The sequence below is a fragment of the Gigantopelta aegis genome, chromosome 4, assembly GCF_016097555.1.
Source record: "Gigantopelta aegis isolate Gae_Host chromosome 4, Gae_host_genome, whole genome shotgun sequence".
NCBI classification, from domain to species: Eukaryota; Metazoa; Mollusca; class Gastropoda; order Neomphalida; family Peltospiridae; genus Gigantopelta; species Gigantopelta aegis.
The window spans coordinates 35,730,886-35,748,649 of NC_054702.1; the positions used below are offsets into that span (position 1 = coordinate 35,730,886).

The 17,764-nt window shown below is 36.4% G+C and overlaps 1 protein-coding gene across 8 annotated transcripts in view; it reads left to right on the forward strand.

Moving 5' to 3' along the window:
* Positions 1 to 17,764, forward strand: part of LOC121370475 (zonadhesin-like) — a 109,901-nt gene that overhangs the window by 32,380 nt on the left and 59,757 nt on the right. For all 8 annotated transcript variants that reach the window (XM_041495725.1, XM_041495724.1, XM_041495731.1 and 5 more), the window contains exons 15-22: positions 23 to 142; positions 945 to 1,064; positions 1,858 to 1,980; positions 7,060 to 7,182; positions 9,956 to 10,075; positions 13,098 to 13,220; positions 14,016 to 14,138; positions 15,670 to 15,789. In XM_041495725.1, the coding sequence (XP_041351659.1) occupies positions 23 to 142; positions 945 to 1,064; positions 1,858 to 1,980; positions 7,060 to 7,182; positions 9,956 to 10,075; positions 13,098 to 13,220; positions 14,016 to 14,138; positions 15,670 to 15,789 (972 nt within the window). The remainder of the gene's footprint in view (positions 1 to 22; positions 143 to 944; positions 1,065 to 1,857; positions 1,981 to 7,059; positions 7,183 to 9,955; positions 10,076 to 13,097; positions 13,221 to 14,015; positions 14,139 to 15,669; positions 15,790 to 17,764) is intronic.

Here is a 17,764-nt window from a genome sequence, read left to right on the forward strand (position 1 = left end):
TTCCTTTGACTATTACATCCAGCTGTAAGTTTGGGAAGTCCATGTACCTCAAACATTGCCTGCGCCAGCCGTAATGCCTTTTGCAATGGAACCTGCGTGTGCCAAGTGGACTTCTATCAGCGTGGTGATGAATGTAAACCAAGTAAGTTGGATTTAAAACAATGTACATGCATGTCTGTCTGTCTGTCTGTCTGTCTGTCTGTCTGTCTGTCTCTCTCTCTCTCTCTCTCTCTCTCTCTCTCTCTCTCTCTCTCTCTCTCTCTCTCTCTCTCTCGGGTAGATGTTATGTTTGTTTCTTAGTACCAGTATTAATACTCTAGTAAACTGTTTTTCTTCATTTAACATAATCCAAATATATTCTTTATATAATGATGTATTTAGAGAATACTCAACGAGCAACGAGGCAATACAAATGAATCGATGTTGTCATCAATTCACGAGTGCAAGATAAATGGTATTGCCGAGTAGCGAGTGGGGTCTTCTATTTATTACCCATTATCAATATTTATCATTTTATGAAAGATTTTCATACGATACTGTTGTTGAAAATAAGTTTGCAAGTCGAGAACAAGATGCAGTATTGCGTCATAGCTGTGATGTACATGTATATGTATCGCTGATGAATTAAGTTAGTTGTTGACATGACTTCCACCATGGAAACCATTCTTACACACAATTAACTGCCTATAGTGAAGCACTGTTTATGACGTCAAAACATATCTAGGGGAAGAAATGTATTTTTTTCTTTCCCCTCTTCTCTCTGCTCATATGGGTAATAATAGTTATTATTGCATTAACTAAACTCTGTTTTACTTGTTATATTCATTTATGTATATTATTAAATTATCTAAAGATGGAGATATTTTCAGAGATAATATAGAAGTAAGCAATGTTTTTGCCACCTACTAATGCATACATATTTATTATTTGACTGTTTTGTCCAGAAAAACCATTGGGTCATAAGTGTGTTTCAAGTGTCACCTGCAGGGGAGAACATGTGGAATGCTTGGGGAAATGTGTGTGTCAGGCGTTCTACTATCAAGATGGCAGCAAATGTTTAGAAAGTAAGTTTGATTTGAACAGGCTCAGTCACTTGTTCACTCTTCAAGGGGTGGGATTTAGCTCAGTCGTTTGACTGCTCACTTGAGGTGCTTGCGTCGCAGGATCGAACCACCTCAGTGGATCCATTCAGCTGATTGTTTGTTTTTTCTCGTTACAACCAGTGCACCACAACTGGTCAAAGGTTGTGATATGTGCTGTCCTGTCTGTTGGGAAAGTGCATATCCATTGCTGTAGCGGGTTCCCTCTGATGACTACGTGTCAGAATTACATGTACCAAATATTTGACATCCAATAGCCAATGATTAATTAATCAATGTGCTCTAGTGGTGTCGATAAACAAAACAAACTTTATTCACTCATCACTCACTAATTCACACTCTGTCTGTCTGTCTCTCTCTGTCTCTGTCTGTCTATCTGTCTGTCTGTCCCTCTCTCTCTCTCTCTCTCTCTCTCTCTATCTCTCTATCTCTGTCTCTGTCTCTCTCTCAGTTATGCCCAGTATTTATGAATCTCTATGTGAATTTGTTTATCAGAAATAGGTATGGGAGTGTCTTGTACCTCAAAGTAAATGTGCTTTGACGCTAATTTGGATTGTGTGGATGGAGTATGTGGGTGTAACTCAGAGACTGCTTGTCTCTCTCTCGCTCTCTTTCTCTCTCTCTCTCTCTCTCTCTGTCTCTCTCTCTCTCTCTCTCTCTCTCTCTCTGTCTGTCTGTCTCTGTCTCTCTCTCTCTGTCTCTCTCTCTCTCTCAGTTATGCCCAGTATTTATGAATCTCTATAAATTTGTTTATCAGAAATAGGTATGGGATCGTCTTGTACCTCAAAGGAAATGTGCTTTGGTGCTAATTCGGATTGCATTGATGGAGTATGTGTGTGTAACTCAAGGACCTATAAAGATGGCAGTGTATGCAAAGACAGTAAGTTTGTTTTTCAATATAGGCTGAGGGCAACAACAACAAAAAGTCTGTCTCTGGTCAGATCAAAGTTCCATAATTGATGCGATGCACCTTTTTTTTTCTTTTTTTTTTTAAAGCATGGATTGCACAAAAAAGGTGGGTATATTTAGTTTTTTACATCCTCATCAGCCTTGGTCCATCCTCAGTGGCCATGGTGCCCCTCCTTTATCTCGGTACCCTAAATAGTTTCCTTTACATTTTCCATATAGCCAAGGCAATTTTAATGACTTCGATTTTGTCCGCAAACATTTTTAAAACAAGCAATGCTACTCATTCAGAACAACAGAACAGACTGTTTTAATAGTTTTTAGAGACAGCAGTGCAGTTTTTATTTGCTAGCTGGGACCATGCAGTGGGCCTTTTTGGAAGTGATGAGCAAAGCTTATTAAGTTATTATAAAGTGTATTTATTTTGAACATCATAAAGTTCTTCAAGAATATTTAAGTACATATTCAACATGGTGAAGGTAGCATTGTCAATGCAATATTAGTTTTTAGAGATTTCAGTTGATCCAAGACTGTGTGTGTGGAAAATTGACATCATATCGTGGGAAGTTAAAAAAACAAAAACATGTTGAAGGGCAAGGTCAAAATCGACACACGTGCTTGCCAGAGACCGGAAATGTATTTTGTTTGGCCTTAGGCTTAATCTGTATTTACGTACATATATCCTTTCAAGGTTCAGGCATGTTCCTCCCAAGCCAAATCTCTGGCAAGGCTAGTGGCTGGGCTTGGAACAGAAAGGATTTTACTTTAATCTGAACATTTTGATCCAATTAATTAAAAGAGGAAAGGAGAATGATTTAGAGTGTCAACCCAAATTTCATACTTTGGCTAAGATTTATTTATTTATGTATTATAGCAAAAGTTAGATTGGGCATATTCCAAAATTCCAAAATTCAAAAATAAATTTGACCAGTACACATGTACCATTTAAGTGCCCTAGAGGGTTATGGTTGGGAAGGATTGGGCTTTGCACTGCAGAATGAGTGACATGATATAAGCTTGATGAATGCCAATCATATTTAGGACTTCAGTGTGACGAAATCAATAGGATCGAGTCCAGTCCTTTCTAGTCCTAACCTCTGCCGTCCTACCCCCACCCTCCACATGCCCAATCGCCGTCCAGTCCAGTCATGGTACTATCCAGAATGTTCTTGAGTTGATTGTTGTTTTTCAGTAGGCTTTTACCGAGAGCCCATTGAGTGTATTGAGGATCTGCTTGTTGATACATGAACCTCCAAATCAGAGGCAGAATTAATTGTGTTTAGCCTGTTTTATTAAGGTACACAGAAACATAATAATTTTTATTACCCCAGAGGTCATATTCTGCAATATGGTGTAACGAACAATACTATTGGACGATTTGACACTTATAAACCAGTGACCATGTTGGTACTAAATATGACATCATTGCGATTTAGCAAACACATAAAATAACGTCGACGTCACATTGTTTCAAGAGTTCACATTTACGGCTTTCTGTTTTCATTGTTAAATTTGTGATAAAATGTTATTTTAATGCAATTCATTGTATATTTTTTAACAGAATAAATAGAACTTTGAAAATTATCTAAGAATGTGATTAAAATATAAAGTTAAAGCAATAATGAGAACAGTGTTTACATCGTTTCAATATACAGTCATCTCCACTTATTTGCACATCGGTTTATAGCATAATTCGGTTAATCGACTATTTTCATCCAACACGGAACCATTTGCTCTTATAACACTACAAAACATCCGGTTAATTGCACAGACTACAGGCTATATATCGGTTATTTGCACATATAAATAACGATTTTTTTTTTTTGTGTGTGCTAAATTAATGTCACAAATGACTGAGAATGTCTATCAAACTTTGGCAAAAAAACTCAAATAAATCACCGATTAATCTGTTTTGTTTGATCTCACTGTGTGGTAAGCCGACTGTAATCGCCGTTTACAGAGTCGACGTGTGACATGCAAATGAGATGGTGTGCACGTTACTACTGGTGAATCACAATACCCGACTACAAGATTTAAGAATGACATAATTAAGTTGAATAAACCTAAGACCTAATGTTCAATATATTGCTGTTAATCAGAGGCCATCTCAATAACAGGTAACTTCAGATTGTTTGCAATATATTGCTGTTTGACTATTATCAGAGGCCACTGTTTGACTGAAGTCAGGGGATCATGTATAAACAGGTAACTCTCCGACTATTATTTTTAGAAGTACCGCCTGTGCTGGCTTGTCCTTTTCAGGGTATGTGCATGCAAAGGTACATACATTCAACTATGTTATAGAGGCCCTATTCTGAGGACTCTCCGACTATTATTTTTGACGTGTTCATGGGCAATCATTGTTCTGTATCAATTATTACGTTATGTTGAGAAGCCTTGTTAATAATTAAAAGATTACAGATCAATCGTCCTAGGCGGTTATGTTTTTAATAAATGTGACCGAGAAAGGGTTGTTGTTCACTTATTCATTAGATGCAGTGTACGCTATATTTGTTAAACGCAAAAGAAACGATTTATCACTTGCTTCCCGGAAAATGTAGCGGAAAAAAAAAGACTGGTGGGGGAGGTCGTCAAAAAAACAAACATAACAAAGACCGTTATTTATGGAACGTCCCTAAGTTTCTGCTATATTGTTAGACACCAATCAGTCGGACCGCACCATGAAGGTCAGTCAATTGTGTTAGACTGGTCATGCATGCAATGCAGACTACTGGAACTGATAACGACTCACTAGCCGAGCTTAACTTTAATTGCTTAACAATAGCAAAGTCATTATTTGGGGATCACAAATAATACCAAAGCTTGCCATATCTTTTGGGATGGAAAGAACACCATACCAGCAAATTCATACAAGTTCACGTAATTCTATTCGGTAATTCCGGAAACTGACGTCATTTTGTAAACACGTGCACCGATGAAACGTGAACGTTTTGATGGTTCTGTTGTTTTAAGTTTATTTCATTAACTACATGGCTAATACACTTTGTTTACACTAGTGGATGGTCAGTGGGTTTTTTTTTAATGCACAAAGTTTGTGTTTTTAGAAAACGACGCCCAGTGACGGACGTTGTTGGTTTTTAAAAAAAAAAATGATTTCTGGTCTGGCAGATTAAAACAAAAACGTCATGCTAATTATATATATATATATGATAGATATATTTTTTTACATTTATATATATCCAACTGCATGTGACATGTGTTAACTGTAATAGTTCCGGTATGAAGTACCGCATTATGCTAGACTGTCTCCCATGCCACTTTGTAGTTGGATGGCTGTTACAAAGTGAAAGTCGGTACTCTATCGGTTAATCGACTAACCCGGTTAATTGCACAAAATCAGCAGCACCGAGGGTATGCAAATAAGCGGGTTTGACTATGTACATTTACGTATGTCGAAAATAAAAGGCTTTTAGAGAGAAAAAAGTGAAATAATTTTCACTTGTCACGAGCTTTAGCAAAAATTATTTCACGAGGGACATAAATTTGATAATAACTGGCAACTCTTTTATTATATATTCTCTATTTCTCCATAATTATGGAAGTTATGATGATCGACTGTTTTGTATCTATGGATAGCTACACAAAAAGGCTTTCTAATGAATATAAATACTTGACTCAACATGCATTTTGTAAACACAAATATTTAGTTGAGAATTTCAAGTTATAGCATATTAAATTTTTTAGGTGGTTAATAGTATATAAGTGCATGTTTGGTTTAGCCAACGTCTCCAGAGTGGTATATCACCGTGCACCATGCTTAATGAGAAAAACTCAATTTAATGTTAACTATTATCAGAATAAGCAGTTCTATAAAAATCACATGCATTGATTGTTATTGATTTGGTGGGAGGTTTTTGTGGGTTTTTTGTACGTCACAAAATTTGTGTCTATCTGAATCGCAAAATTCTTATTATATTTTATTGGAATATAAATTAAGTTCTTTGTTTATTAGTTCAACCAGAGGGGACTATAGGTTTCATCTCTGTCTTTTGTTTTCACAATTCCTCAAAATATTGAGCTGAAATTTTGTGTGTAGCCTTAAGATGTACAGTTACAGATCAAATTTTACTTCCACAGCGATTTGCCCATTTTTGACAGAGTTATGGCCCTTGAACGTAGGAGATACAAAACATTGTTGCACCCGGTTGGGGATATGTATTGCTTAGCAATACTCACAAAATGCTTATAATATACTAGTACTACATTTAAGATTTACAGTAAATTGGTCATATTCATGTTGGCTTGCGTTTGTGAATATTAACCAGCATGTAAATAATGGGTCGGCACATATAACACACTTAACATTTATTACATTCAAATTAAGTAATATAAAAACAAATCATCAAAGTGATGTTTGCCATTCAGGACATACATGTACAAATAATCCCTGAATTAAAAAAACAATCAGTCTTTCTTTGTGTAATGGGTCAGATCTATAGCTCAGTTATAATTTAAGATGTTTAAAAAAGATAACAAGATACAGTTTCTGAAATACTACAAAAATATAGAAAGAATACAGGCATGATCTTCTGGCCTGTGGGAACAATATATGAAGTGTGGGGAGGATGGGTGCGGTGTGGGGCGGGGGCTTCTGATATAGTGGAGGGCACAAGCACATTAATGTTTTACTCTGTATACTATGGTAGGACCAAAGAGAAGTAAAATTAATGTTTTGAGCCTCTAGTGGTCTGCACGGGCCTGTCTTCATTTTATTTCATTTCAACTTATTTTCGTGCTAATATCCAATTAAGGTTCAAGCATGCTGTCCTTGGCACACACCACAGCTATCTGGGCTGTCTTGTCCAGGACAGTGGGTTAGTTGTTAGTGGTTAGTAAGAAAGAAGAGGGTGTAGTGGTCTTACACCTACCCATTGAGTTGTTAAAATTCGCTCAGAGTGGGAGCAGACACCGGGCTGCGAACCCAGTACCTATACCAACCTTATGTCCGATGGCTTAACCACGACAGCACCAAGGCCGGTAGGGGGCTTGTCTTGTCCATTTTGTTTGATATAATGTTAATTGTTTGTTCCAGGAGTACCTGTGGGATATCCATGTCCAGCCCCTGCTCTGTGTCTTGACCCTCATGCAGTCTGCTCAGATGGGATATGTGTTTGTCAGGAGGACCACTACCAAGATGGCAGAGTATGCAAGCAAAGTAAGTTTCCAGTATGTACAGGGATTTCCGGTATGTATAGAGATTTACAGTATGCATTTGGATTTTTCTTTAAAACAACTCCCATGTGTCTCTGTCTGCTTATCCTATTCTTACTCTGTGTGTTTAATTAACACTCATGTCTTGAACACTCGACATGTACATTATCTGTCTCTTATTCTCTGTCTCATTGTGTATATTTAGCTATCCATCTCTCTCTCTCTCTCTCTCTCTCTCTCTCTCTCTCTCTCTCTCTCTCTCTCTCTCTCTCTCTCTCTCTCTCTCTCTCTCTCTCTCTCTCTCTCTCTGTGTCTCTGCTACTCTGTCTGTCTGTCTGTCTCTCTGTCTCTCTCTCTCTCTCTCTCTCTCTCTCTCTCTCTCTCTCTCTCTCTCTCTCTCTCTCTCTCTCTCTCTCTCTCTCTCTCTCTCTCTCTCTCTCTGTCTTCACTCTTTGTTTGTTTTTCTGTCTGTCTATCTGTCTAATATACTACAGTATAACCTCGATTTAACGCCAACTAATGTACCAGTGAAATTTTGGCGGTATAGTGAGGGTGCCTTGGGTTTACTACCAATATATTTTTATTTGAAGTTGCTAAATGTCAAGAGAATGACATGTTTTAAATATAACTAACAGGCAGTAACAAAATAAAATAAAATAAAAATACCAACCAGGTAAGAAATTATCAAATATTTTATGTATTTATAAACTCAAGTCAGAATGTTGATTCCCTTCTACAAAATGCAAATGTTTATGTTTTAATCATAAATTAATGGCATCCCGGGAACTGCATGGCCACTGACTGCTCCAGTTCAGTGTCGGACTCTTTCACTTCTTGACACTTTCAAAAATCTACTCGTCACTGAGACTGGCAAATGTTTCAACCTCTTTAACAACATTGACAAACTCAAACTCATCAAAGTCCATTCGCAGTTCATTGTGAATAAAAACAAAACAAACTTTTGTGTTACGTCACCAACGAAATCCCGTAATGCTGTCGTTTCATTGGCTGCTGCTTCAAGCAACTCTGCGTGAGGCTCTCTTGGAACAACCTCTGTATGAATCCAACAGTTTTTGATGGTCGTGGCACTGGCAATGTCCCAGGCTTGTTTTACCAAACGAATGCCGTCACATAGTGGTAACTAAAGATCATTACAAGACCTGGAGTAATTAATCCATGAATGAAAGAACGAATCGAATGCACCTATTTGTCACGTGATCATCAGACTGTCATTTGTTCCTGTTCTGCGAGTGCTAATTGGGCATGAATACCGCGGCTACCCAAAGCCATTGTTGCTTAATACCACTCAATAACACTAAGCACAATGACTGTCTACTACCAGTGGTCATCGGTGTTACATTTTCACCAATCAACTGGTAAAATCATGCACTCTGATTAACTGCCGACCACACTGTTGGTGGTATTATCGAGGGGATTATAATGACTAAATGGAATTCGGTTCGAAAAGGACTTTGGCGGATGGCGGATAGCGAGGGTGGCAGTAAATCGAGGGAATTAAACAGATATACACACGGTACATGAAAAGAAGTTGGTGGTAGGCGGGGTTGGCATTAAATCGGGGGGCAATAAATCGAGGCTACACTGTACTCACATTTTGCTAGGGATACTTGGAAAAACATCTGTCAAGTAAACCAACTGAATATATTATGTTTGATGGACGAAGTAACTTAATTGTAGTCGGGCATTACCTTAGTGAACATTGAGTAATACAGTGAAAACCCTCTAAATCAGACACCTTCGGAACCAAAGTAAAAATGTCTGATTTTAAGGGGTGTCTAGTTTAGATAGGTTATGTTCTGTACTGAGATTTAAAAACATCAAAAATGCCCAGTATTGAGGTAATTCTGGTTTACAATGGATCAGATTTTGAGGCATTTTACTCCAGTCCAATCCAATCCAATCCAATCCAAAATCCCACATCCCACATCCCAGCCCTCCAGCCCCCCAGCCCGCCAGCCAGCCATCCTGGAAATAACCAACAGATTCCCGAGTAGATTTACAATGACAACAAAAGAAATTGTCTGTATTGTTGACATTAAAACATAATTATACAGGATCCTAAAGAGAGTAAGCTTGTAAGACCAATGATAAAACAAAACATGAGACAGGCGGATTGTAAATGAAAAGGCCGTTTATTCAAAACGACAGAGTTACATGACATGTAAATATGTAACACAGAGTATACAAAATGTGTGTTTATACTCCAATTTTTGTGATGAGTAAAGAATGGTCTTAGGTGGGGTTCAGAACAAATGCCTACCCACAACTAAATTGCATATACATATTATTACTTTCAGACATAATATAACATGGTTATAAAACAATATTGCAAACACATAGTTACATTCATACATACATGTGTAGATTAACATGTTTAAAAACAATGCATAAATGACCATCACTGCACATGTACATCACAAACTTACATCATATAAACTGCCATAGGTTAAAGGTGGTGAAGTGAGGGAAGGTGGTGGGTCAAAATTAAGAATGGTTTGATAAATAACCACGTACCTCGTGTAGCTTGGCTTTTCCACAGAATGGTACCAGTGGGATTAATGCACCTTAGGGGCTTTTCACCTCACAACCCCATGTCCCCTTGCGCAATAACCAGGAACATTCTTTTGTGGAAATAGTTCCCTTGTGGGCAAATTATTAAATTGTAACAAAATCGTACCTGTATAAAAGGCATTAAAACAAGTTTTAATTTACATATATACAAATATTGAATGCAAGTATCTGTTGTATAACTCCAGAGATAGCACTGGGAGATGCCTGCTTCCCACATGCAGTGTGCCTCGAACCACATGCAGAGTGCGGGGAACTTTGTCTCTGTATGGATATCTACTATCAAGATGGCGATGATTGCATACCAAGTAAGTGAGAATCAGAATATATTCATTTCATTTCAACTTATTTTCGTACTTATATCCAATTAAGGTTCAAGCATGCTGTCCTGGGCACATACCTCGGCTATCTGGGCTGTCTGTCCAGGACAGTGGGTTAATTGTTACTTGGTTAGTGGTTAGTGGTTAATGAGAGAGAACAGGGTGTAGTGGCCTTACACCTACCCATTGAGCCCTTAAGAACTCGCTCTGGGTTGGAGCCGGTACCGGGCTATGAACCCTGTACGTACCAGCTTGTAGTCCAATGGCTTAACCACAGTGCCACTGAGGCCGGTACAGAATACAATAGTGCTGCCAGTCACTAATGAAAACAAGTTAAAGAGTTAAATCCTCATGATAGTCGAAATTGATCTGTAAGTCACAATTTTTTTTTTATAGATTTTTTTTTATGAAGAGTTAATGATCAAGTTTGTGTTTTATGGGGTTTTGCCTATTGTTGACAGAGTTATGGCCCTTGAACATATGACATACAGATACCGTATTTGTTTGGCCTGTTATTGTTATATCTAAATATAATCTTTGCAAAAGTTGTTCAAAATGATCCTATCTTTGACATCCAATAGCCAATGATTAATAAATCAATGTGCTCTAGTGGTGTCGTTAAACAAAACAAACTTTAACTTGTAAAAGTTGTTTGCTGTTTGTATTGACATAATTTACATGATAGTGACCCAGTGTAAGCCTAAAGCAGGGGACAATATTTCGAAATCTGAGGTAACCGGAAGTTGGTTCACGTGGTTTTTACCTAGGTAACCAATTGTTCGGTTACGTGAATTATATTTGCGTAACCTGTGGATTACCTGATCGGTTACCTCAAAGTTACATTGAAATTATATTTTAAATACTAATTTTTAGCTTTTTAACGTTTTATAAAACAGTTTCTTTAATGCTTGCAAATCGGAAGAAGTGACTTGTAGATGTTTCTTTTGTTTTCGTACGATCGTAGCGTTGTGGATTTATTATAATTATTATTATTATTATTATTATTTACCACTTGCCATCGGAATCGCAAACAAGTAATTTTTAGTTGCCCGAATCTAAAATCCACTGTCCTCGGACAGCGGGCCACCATATTCTAGAACCTCTGTGCAGCTTGCGGAAGTTAACACTATTGTAAAAGGACTAAATATCAGCCCATGTACTGAAACAAAATAGATACATTTGGAGGAAAAATGCCCATTCCCTGGTGTATGATTAGACTAATAATTTTCTTTTATAAATAACAAATAAAGGCTACCATTTGTCACTGATATGTAAAATTTAGTATACAGCAGATTAAAAAAAAAAAAAAAAACCCAAACAACAAATGTCCAGTTCCTCTGAACTATAAAACAGGCTACTCATTGGTGCATGATTAGATTAATAAAAATAAATCTTATAATAACATAAAAAGAAAGACCACAATTTGACACCGATATTTTGCAGTGGCAATGCTACTTTCACTTTATCGCTGGTACTTCTATACTACAGTGACGTTCCAATGTTTGTTATTTAAAGCTCATTATGCAATGTTAGTATTTTTCAGATTTTGTGACATTTTTGCATTTTTGTTTACGTTAAAACCGTTTTCAACCTTTGTAAAATTATAGGCAATCCAATATTATGTCTACATATATTCCTTTAGAGATAGAATAGCAGCAGATAATTCAGGCGCATTGGCGATCCGTGCACATTTCTTTAAAACTTTTGGCTCGACTCTATACTGAGTCTTCGGTCACAAGTTCCAACAGTTGCATATACTGTGCAATAAACAGAACGGTGGTTCGCGTGAAATATTGTGCCCTGCTAAAGTACATGTAATACGTGTCAGAAATAGAGATAGCACCTTTAATACATAGCACCTTTAATACATACCATTTCTTATACATAGCACCTTTAATACCGATATATAGATCACACACTCAGAATGGTTCTTGACAGTTTTGCTCAAAAGTTACTTAGAAATGTCTACAAATATTTTGTTTTGGAGAGGGATAGGTAAACCCTGACATATTGCAACAGCAATGAAATTGATACATGTTGATCAAAATTTGTCTGTTTCAATAAAGTGCACAAATCACCTGTTTTACTGACATCTTTGTTTTAATTTCAAGAGTAAACACCACCTTATACATCAGTGAAAGCCCAAACAAGTAAATGGTAAATTAGGTAGAGTATCATTAAGTAAATATTTACAAAATATTTACTTGTCAGTTTAATATGAAAGAAATAATTGACGAAAATCAGCTTTATTCTATTTCTGACAATACTTTAGTTTGTCACATTCAGTTATTTGGTATGGTAAAAACAAATACAGTTTGATACAAAACATAATATAGAATTGAAATTTTGTTTATATAATGATACAATAAGTGTGAATTTTGTGTATATGCATATAGCCGCGTAAAATCAAATTTGACCTTGTAAGACCCACATGCCAAATGATCAAGATCGGTTGATGTCCAGATGACCACAGACCACAATTAATTTTGCTATATGTTTCTATATAGCCTTAGTGGCTATAACATTTTTATTAATATCAGCAGGCCCGTGGATTTTGTATGACACATACCCTGAAAAGGACAACCCCTGTTGTCCAGCTCTTTTTCCCAGCGTATTGGTTTAAACAAACACACCTACTAAACCTGGCCGGAATACACCCATTTTACACAAAAAGAACTACTTTTGCATGGGCTGGAATTACCACAAACAAGTCTTCAGTGTCAACAAGTTACACATGTTTACAAACTACATGCTCTCCCCTGTCACTTCAGTCAAATAGTTACTAATTCATAGCTGTCTGCCATGAAATAATCACAGTTAAACAGCAGACTACTTGCGCGGACAAATTTCCAGATTTTGGACAACCAAATGGGAAGATAACTGTAATCTGAGGCCTAATAGAATAGGAAGGTTTTTTTAAAATATAAATTATTGCAAATGATAGAAAATAGAAAATGAAAATATATGTAACAAAATATGCAGGATTGTGAGTTTTGACTATTGTTTTCAGAAATACCGTTGGGAAAGGAATGTATCTATTCTTATACCTGTATGGGCCCTCATTCAAATTGCTCTGATGGGATATGTGTGTGTGTGCCAGAGTACTATCAAGATGCCGATGCATGTATACGAAGTAAGTTGGATTCAGTGCATATCTGTTGGTCCTTTTAGTACATCACCTCTTTATGATTCTCAGTGGCGGGATGTAGCCCAGTAGTAAACCATGGTCAGACTAGGATCAATCCCCGTCGAGGGCCCATTGGGCTATTTTTTTTTTTCAGCCAGTGCACCACAACTAGCATATCAAAGGCTGTTGTATGTGCTATCCTGCATGTGGGATGGTGCATATAAAAGTTCCATTGCTACTAATGGAAAAATGTAGCAGGTTTCATATCAAAGACTATATGTCAAAATTACCAAATGTTTGACAGCCAATAGCCGATGATTAATAAATCAATGTGCTCTAGTGGTGTTGTTAAACGAAACAAGCTGTAACTATTAACTCTCTTTTGTACATGTCTATAAACTAAGAAACCATGCTTAATTTATTAACACTGACATATATTCATAATGGTAAAAATTGAAGGGAAAGAAATGTTTGTGTTATGACATTACTTTAACGGCATGCTTTAAACTATTTTATGTTTCTAAATTTTATTCCAATGTTAACTGCTTTTAATATGGTTTTGTTAGACATATTTTCAAAACGGAGGAAATATAGACAAATTTTGAAATAAACTTTAGTACATCATTGTTATGATGAAGCAAGAACATACGTTGGTATTACAGAAGCATATGTTTTTATTCCGTTTGGATGTATCACATAGCGTTTTTTTCCAACCGGCGTTTTCCTTCCATTATGATGTCATCACACAGATGACGTGATATACTACTGTCATGACAATCATTATTTGGCCTTTTCTTCCAGAAATAGATTTGGGAAAACCATGCACTCCACCTGCTCAGTGCAGGGACCCCAATGCAACATGTGCTGGAACATGTGAGTGTGATGATGAGGGATTCTATCAAGATGGCAATGTGTGCGAACTGAGTAAGTGTGATTTAAAGCATAAATATGAGGTTTTCCTCTCAATATATATCTCTGTTCTCTGTGTCTCTCTGTCTCCGTCTTTCCCTGCCCTCCTCCATCCTCTCTCCCTCTCTGTAACCCGTAACTCACTCTTTCTCTCTCTCTCTCTCTCTCTCTCTCTCTCTCTCTCTCTCTCTCTCTCTCTCTCTCTCTCTCTCTCTCTCTCTCTCTCTCTCACAAACCATAAGTTCTACATCAATTAAACTTGGTTTATAGTTGCACCTATGGATAGTCATCTCAGTGCATTTTAAGAAATTAAAAATTAATTAAACATTTTGAATTAAAATTCTTTTGCATTTAGTTTAAAGTTAAAGTTAAGTCATAGATCGATGAAACTTGTTTTATAGTTGTTCCTACGGATGTCCATCACAATGTATTTGGAAAAAAAATATTCAAATAATTAATCTTTTAATTAAAATATATTTGTCTTTTGCTCAACATTAAAGTTTCATATTTAGATCCGTTCCTCACAGAATATAAGTCCTACATCAGTAAAACGTGGTTGCACCTATGGATGTTCATCACAGAGCATGTAAAAACATTTTAAATTAAAATACTTTTGCATTTAGCTGCACATAATTCAAGACTTGCGTTCAGCTCCAGTTCACACAGACTAAGTCCTAGATTGATGAAACTTGTTTAATAGTTTTTCCTATGGATGTTCATCACAATGCTTGTGAAAAGAATTAAAAATTGTTTTGAGATGAACACTGAATATACAGTTAAAATTAGGCAAAACAAAATCTAGAAATTCTGGCAATAACTGTGTTTTTCTGACCAGAATTAGTTTAAAAACAAATTATGATTGATATCCCAATATTTGGTGATTCCTCAAAATGACTTTGACGTTCTGCGATTGTTGACTAGCCAAAATACTTGCCAAACATCACTCAAAATTCCTAGGTATTTTCCATTGAAAAACAAAAAATTAAAGCTGCCATACTCTGAATTAATCTATTTCTTGTGTTCTGTTATCACTTCCTGTGAGTGCCGTATGCAAAATGTCAGGAAATATGAATTGAGGAATGCACTGTATAAAGTGTACAGTATGTCAACTGGCATGATGAATGAATGAATGTTTAACGACACCCCAATATGAAAAATCTCTCCTGCAATAGTCAGAAGGTTAATTTGACGGAATTCTTGTTTTTATTTAAACCCAGATGAACATAAAAGAAATAATAGACAATCCTGAATTGAATTTTAAGATTAAATTTCGAAAGCGAAAACAGGGAATAGTATATATGATATAATTTAACGAGAAAAGAAAAAGAAGACAAAAAGGGGATGGTGTTTTCAAAATCTTAATTGGCGAAATTTTTAGTCAATTGAAAATTGATTAGCAACCGAAGGTTAAAATTGTGCAGTGATCTCTGAAACTTGTGTCGCGAATCGCAATGCATACCGAACAAAATGTTCCCTGGGTACATGTTGGGGTTTTAAAAAAAGAAAACAAATTGTTTATGCATCATTATTTGTCTCTCACTTTCAGAAGTATCTCTGGGGGAGATTTGCACCTCACCAGTCATGTGCCTAGATCCTAATGCCGACTGCACTGGAACCTGCACCTGTCAGCTACAGTTCTATCAAGATGGTGACGAGTGCAAAATTAGTAAGTTGGATTTAATAACAAACGTAGACTTCTCAAATAATTTGTCTGCTGATCGAGAACAGTTATGGATATTTCATGCATCTACATTGAGGTGTATGGGATCCAATTTTTGCAGAGAGACAGGATAATTTTTGCCCAAATTAAAAATGAAAATGTTAGAATCTGGATAACAATGTTTATTTATCTTTACGTTACTACCAAACTGTAATATATATCAGGGGTCGAATTTTACGCTTTTCCGCTATTCCGCAAATAGTAAATTTCGAAACAGAATAGTAAAACAATTCTTCCAATATTCCGTCAAGAAAGTGAAAATAAAGCACGGAATACTGAAAATCACCTGCGACTATTCTGCTTACGCTTTTTCTTCAGCTACATTTTTCTGCAGAACAAATCATTGCGCTACTAAGACTTTTCTCATGCACTTACCGGTACAAAATAAACGTCTTTTTGATCGAGACTAATGTTTGGAGTGAGTTCGTTTGTAATTCCAGCATAGACTGGTATACATGTTGTACAGGGCAATGTAGCACAGTCAGGAAAACTAGTGGTACATTAATAATTGAAGGGATATCTATATATAGTACATTTTAAGACTGAATAATGTTTTTTAAAATTCACTATTCCTTTGGGATAGTGGTAAAAAAATTAAATTTCAACCCCTGTATATGGTTCCAAATGAATCACTATGTATTTTCACATGGATTACATTTTGCCAGAATTTCTCTATTGTTTTTGACCGAATGTGAAGATTTTCTCCAGCACAGAGGAAGGGTAGGGGTGGCATTTGAACCCCTGACCCCCTCCCATGTTATACGCACATGATTTCATGCTTCTGTACTATATAGGTACATGCAATTTTAAAAATGAATTTGTTTTTCTGTTCTCCTGTGTTATAAATGTAGAATTTTTATACTGATATCATTTATTCATTCATAAGACTTAATGTATACGTGTAAATTATAGCTTTACAGAGACCCAATAACTGATTTTAATTTTGTCTTGTTATTTCATTCACACTGTTCTCCTATACATGTACGGTAGAGGATAGAGGTATTTTTAATGATGACAATTTAGTTTTAGAATATTTTAAGAGCAACTAAATTTCCCACAACAGTAAGACATTGGATATACATGTATACAGACACTGGTACATGTATTCTAAACAGGTAAATGAATTTAATATGTAATTGTAGTCGCCAAAAAGTTGACTTTGTTAGTTGGAAACATCTTGCAATATCATGCTTACAAACTCGGGACAATCACTTTAATTGAAATGTAAACAACTTTTTCAACTACACCTATATACAGTCTCTGTGTTTTCACAGGTAACTTGTGTTTCATGTGTTCTATTTGTCATTTTGTTTTAGTGAATATTCAGGTCATCGCCATGGAGCAGCCAATGACATGTCATAAAATCAGTCTCAAAATATGTATGATATCAGTGTGTAATATCATAAATCACACTTGACATGTTCATGATGCCAAGAACTCCTGAATAATTTGTCTGTTTTTCATTTAATCCTATGAAACATGCCACATTTATTTAGCGTGCATGGTGCACTAAACCTAGAGTACCCAACCTCCTGAACATGTATTTAATGGACATAGGGAGGGCTGGACGTAGCCCAGTGGTAAAGCGCTTGCTTGATGCACAGCCGGTTTTGGATCGATCCCCATCAGTGGGCCTATTGGGCTATTTCTTGCTCTAGCCAGTGCACCATGACTGGTATATTGTAAAGGTCGTGGTATGTGCTATCGTATCTGGGATGGTGCATATAAAAGAGGTTTCCTCTCTAAGACTATGTCAGAATTACCAAATGTTTGACTTCCAGTAGCTGATGATTAATAAGTCAGTGTGCTCTAGTGGTGTCATCAAACAAAACAAACAAATAGTTTAATGGGCATAGGCATCAGAAGATACCAGCAACTGGATATCAGTATAATTCATATCTCTCAAATGTGGATGGGGAGG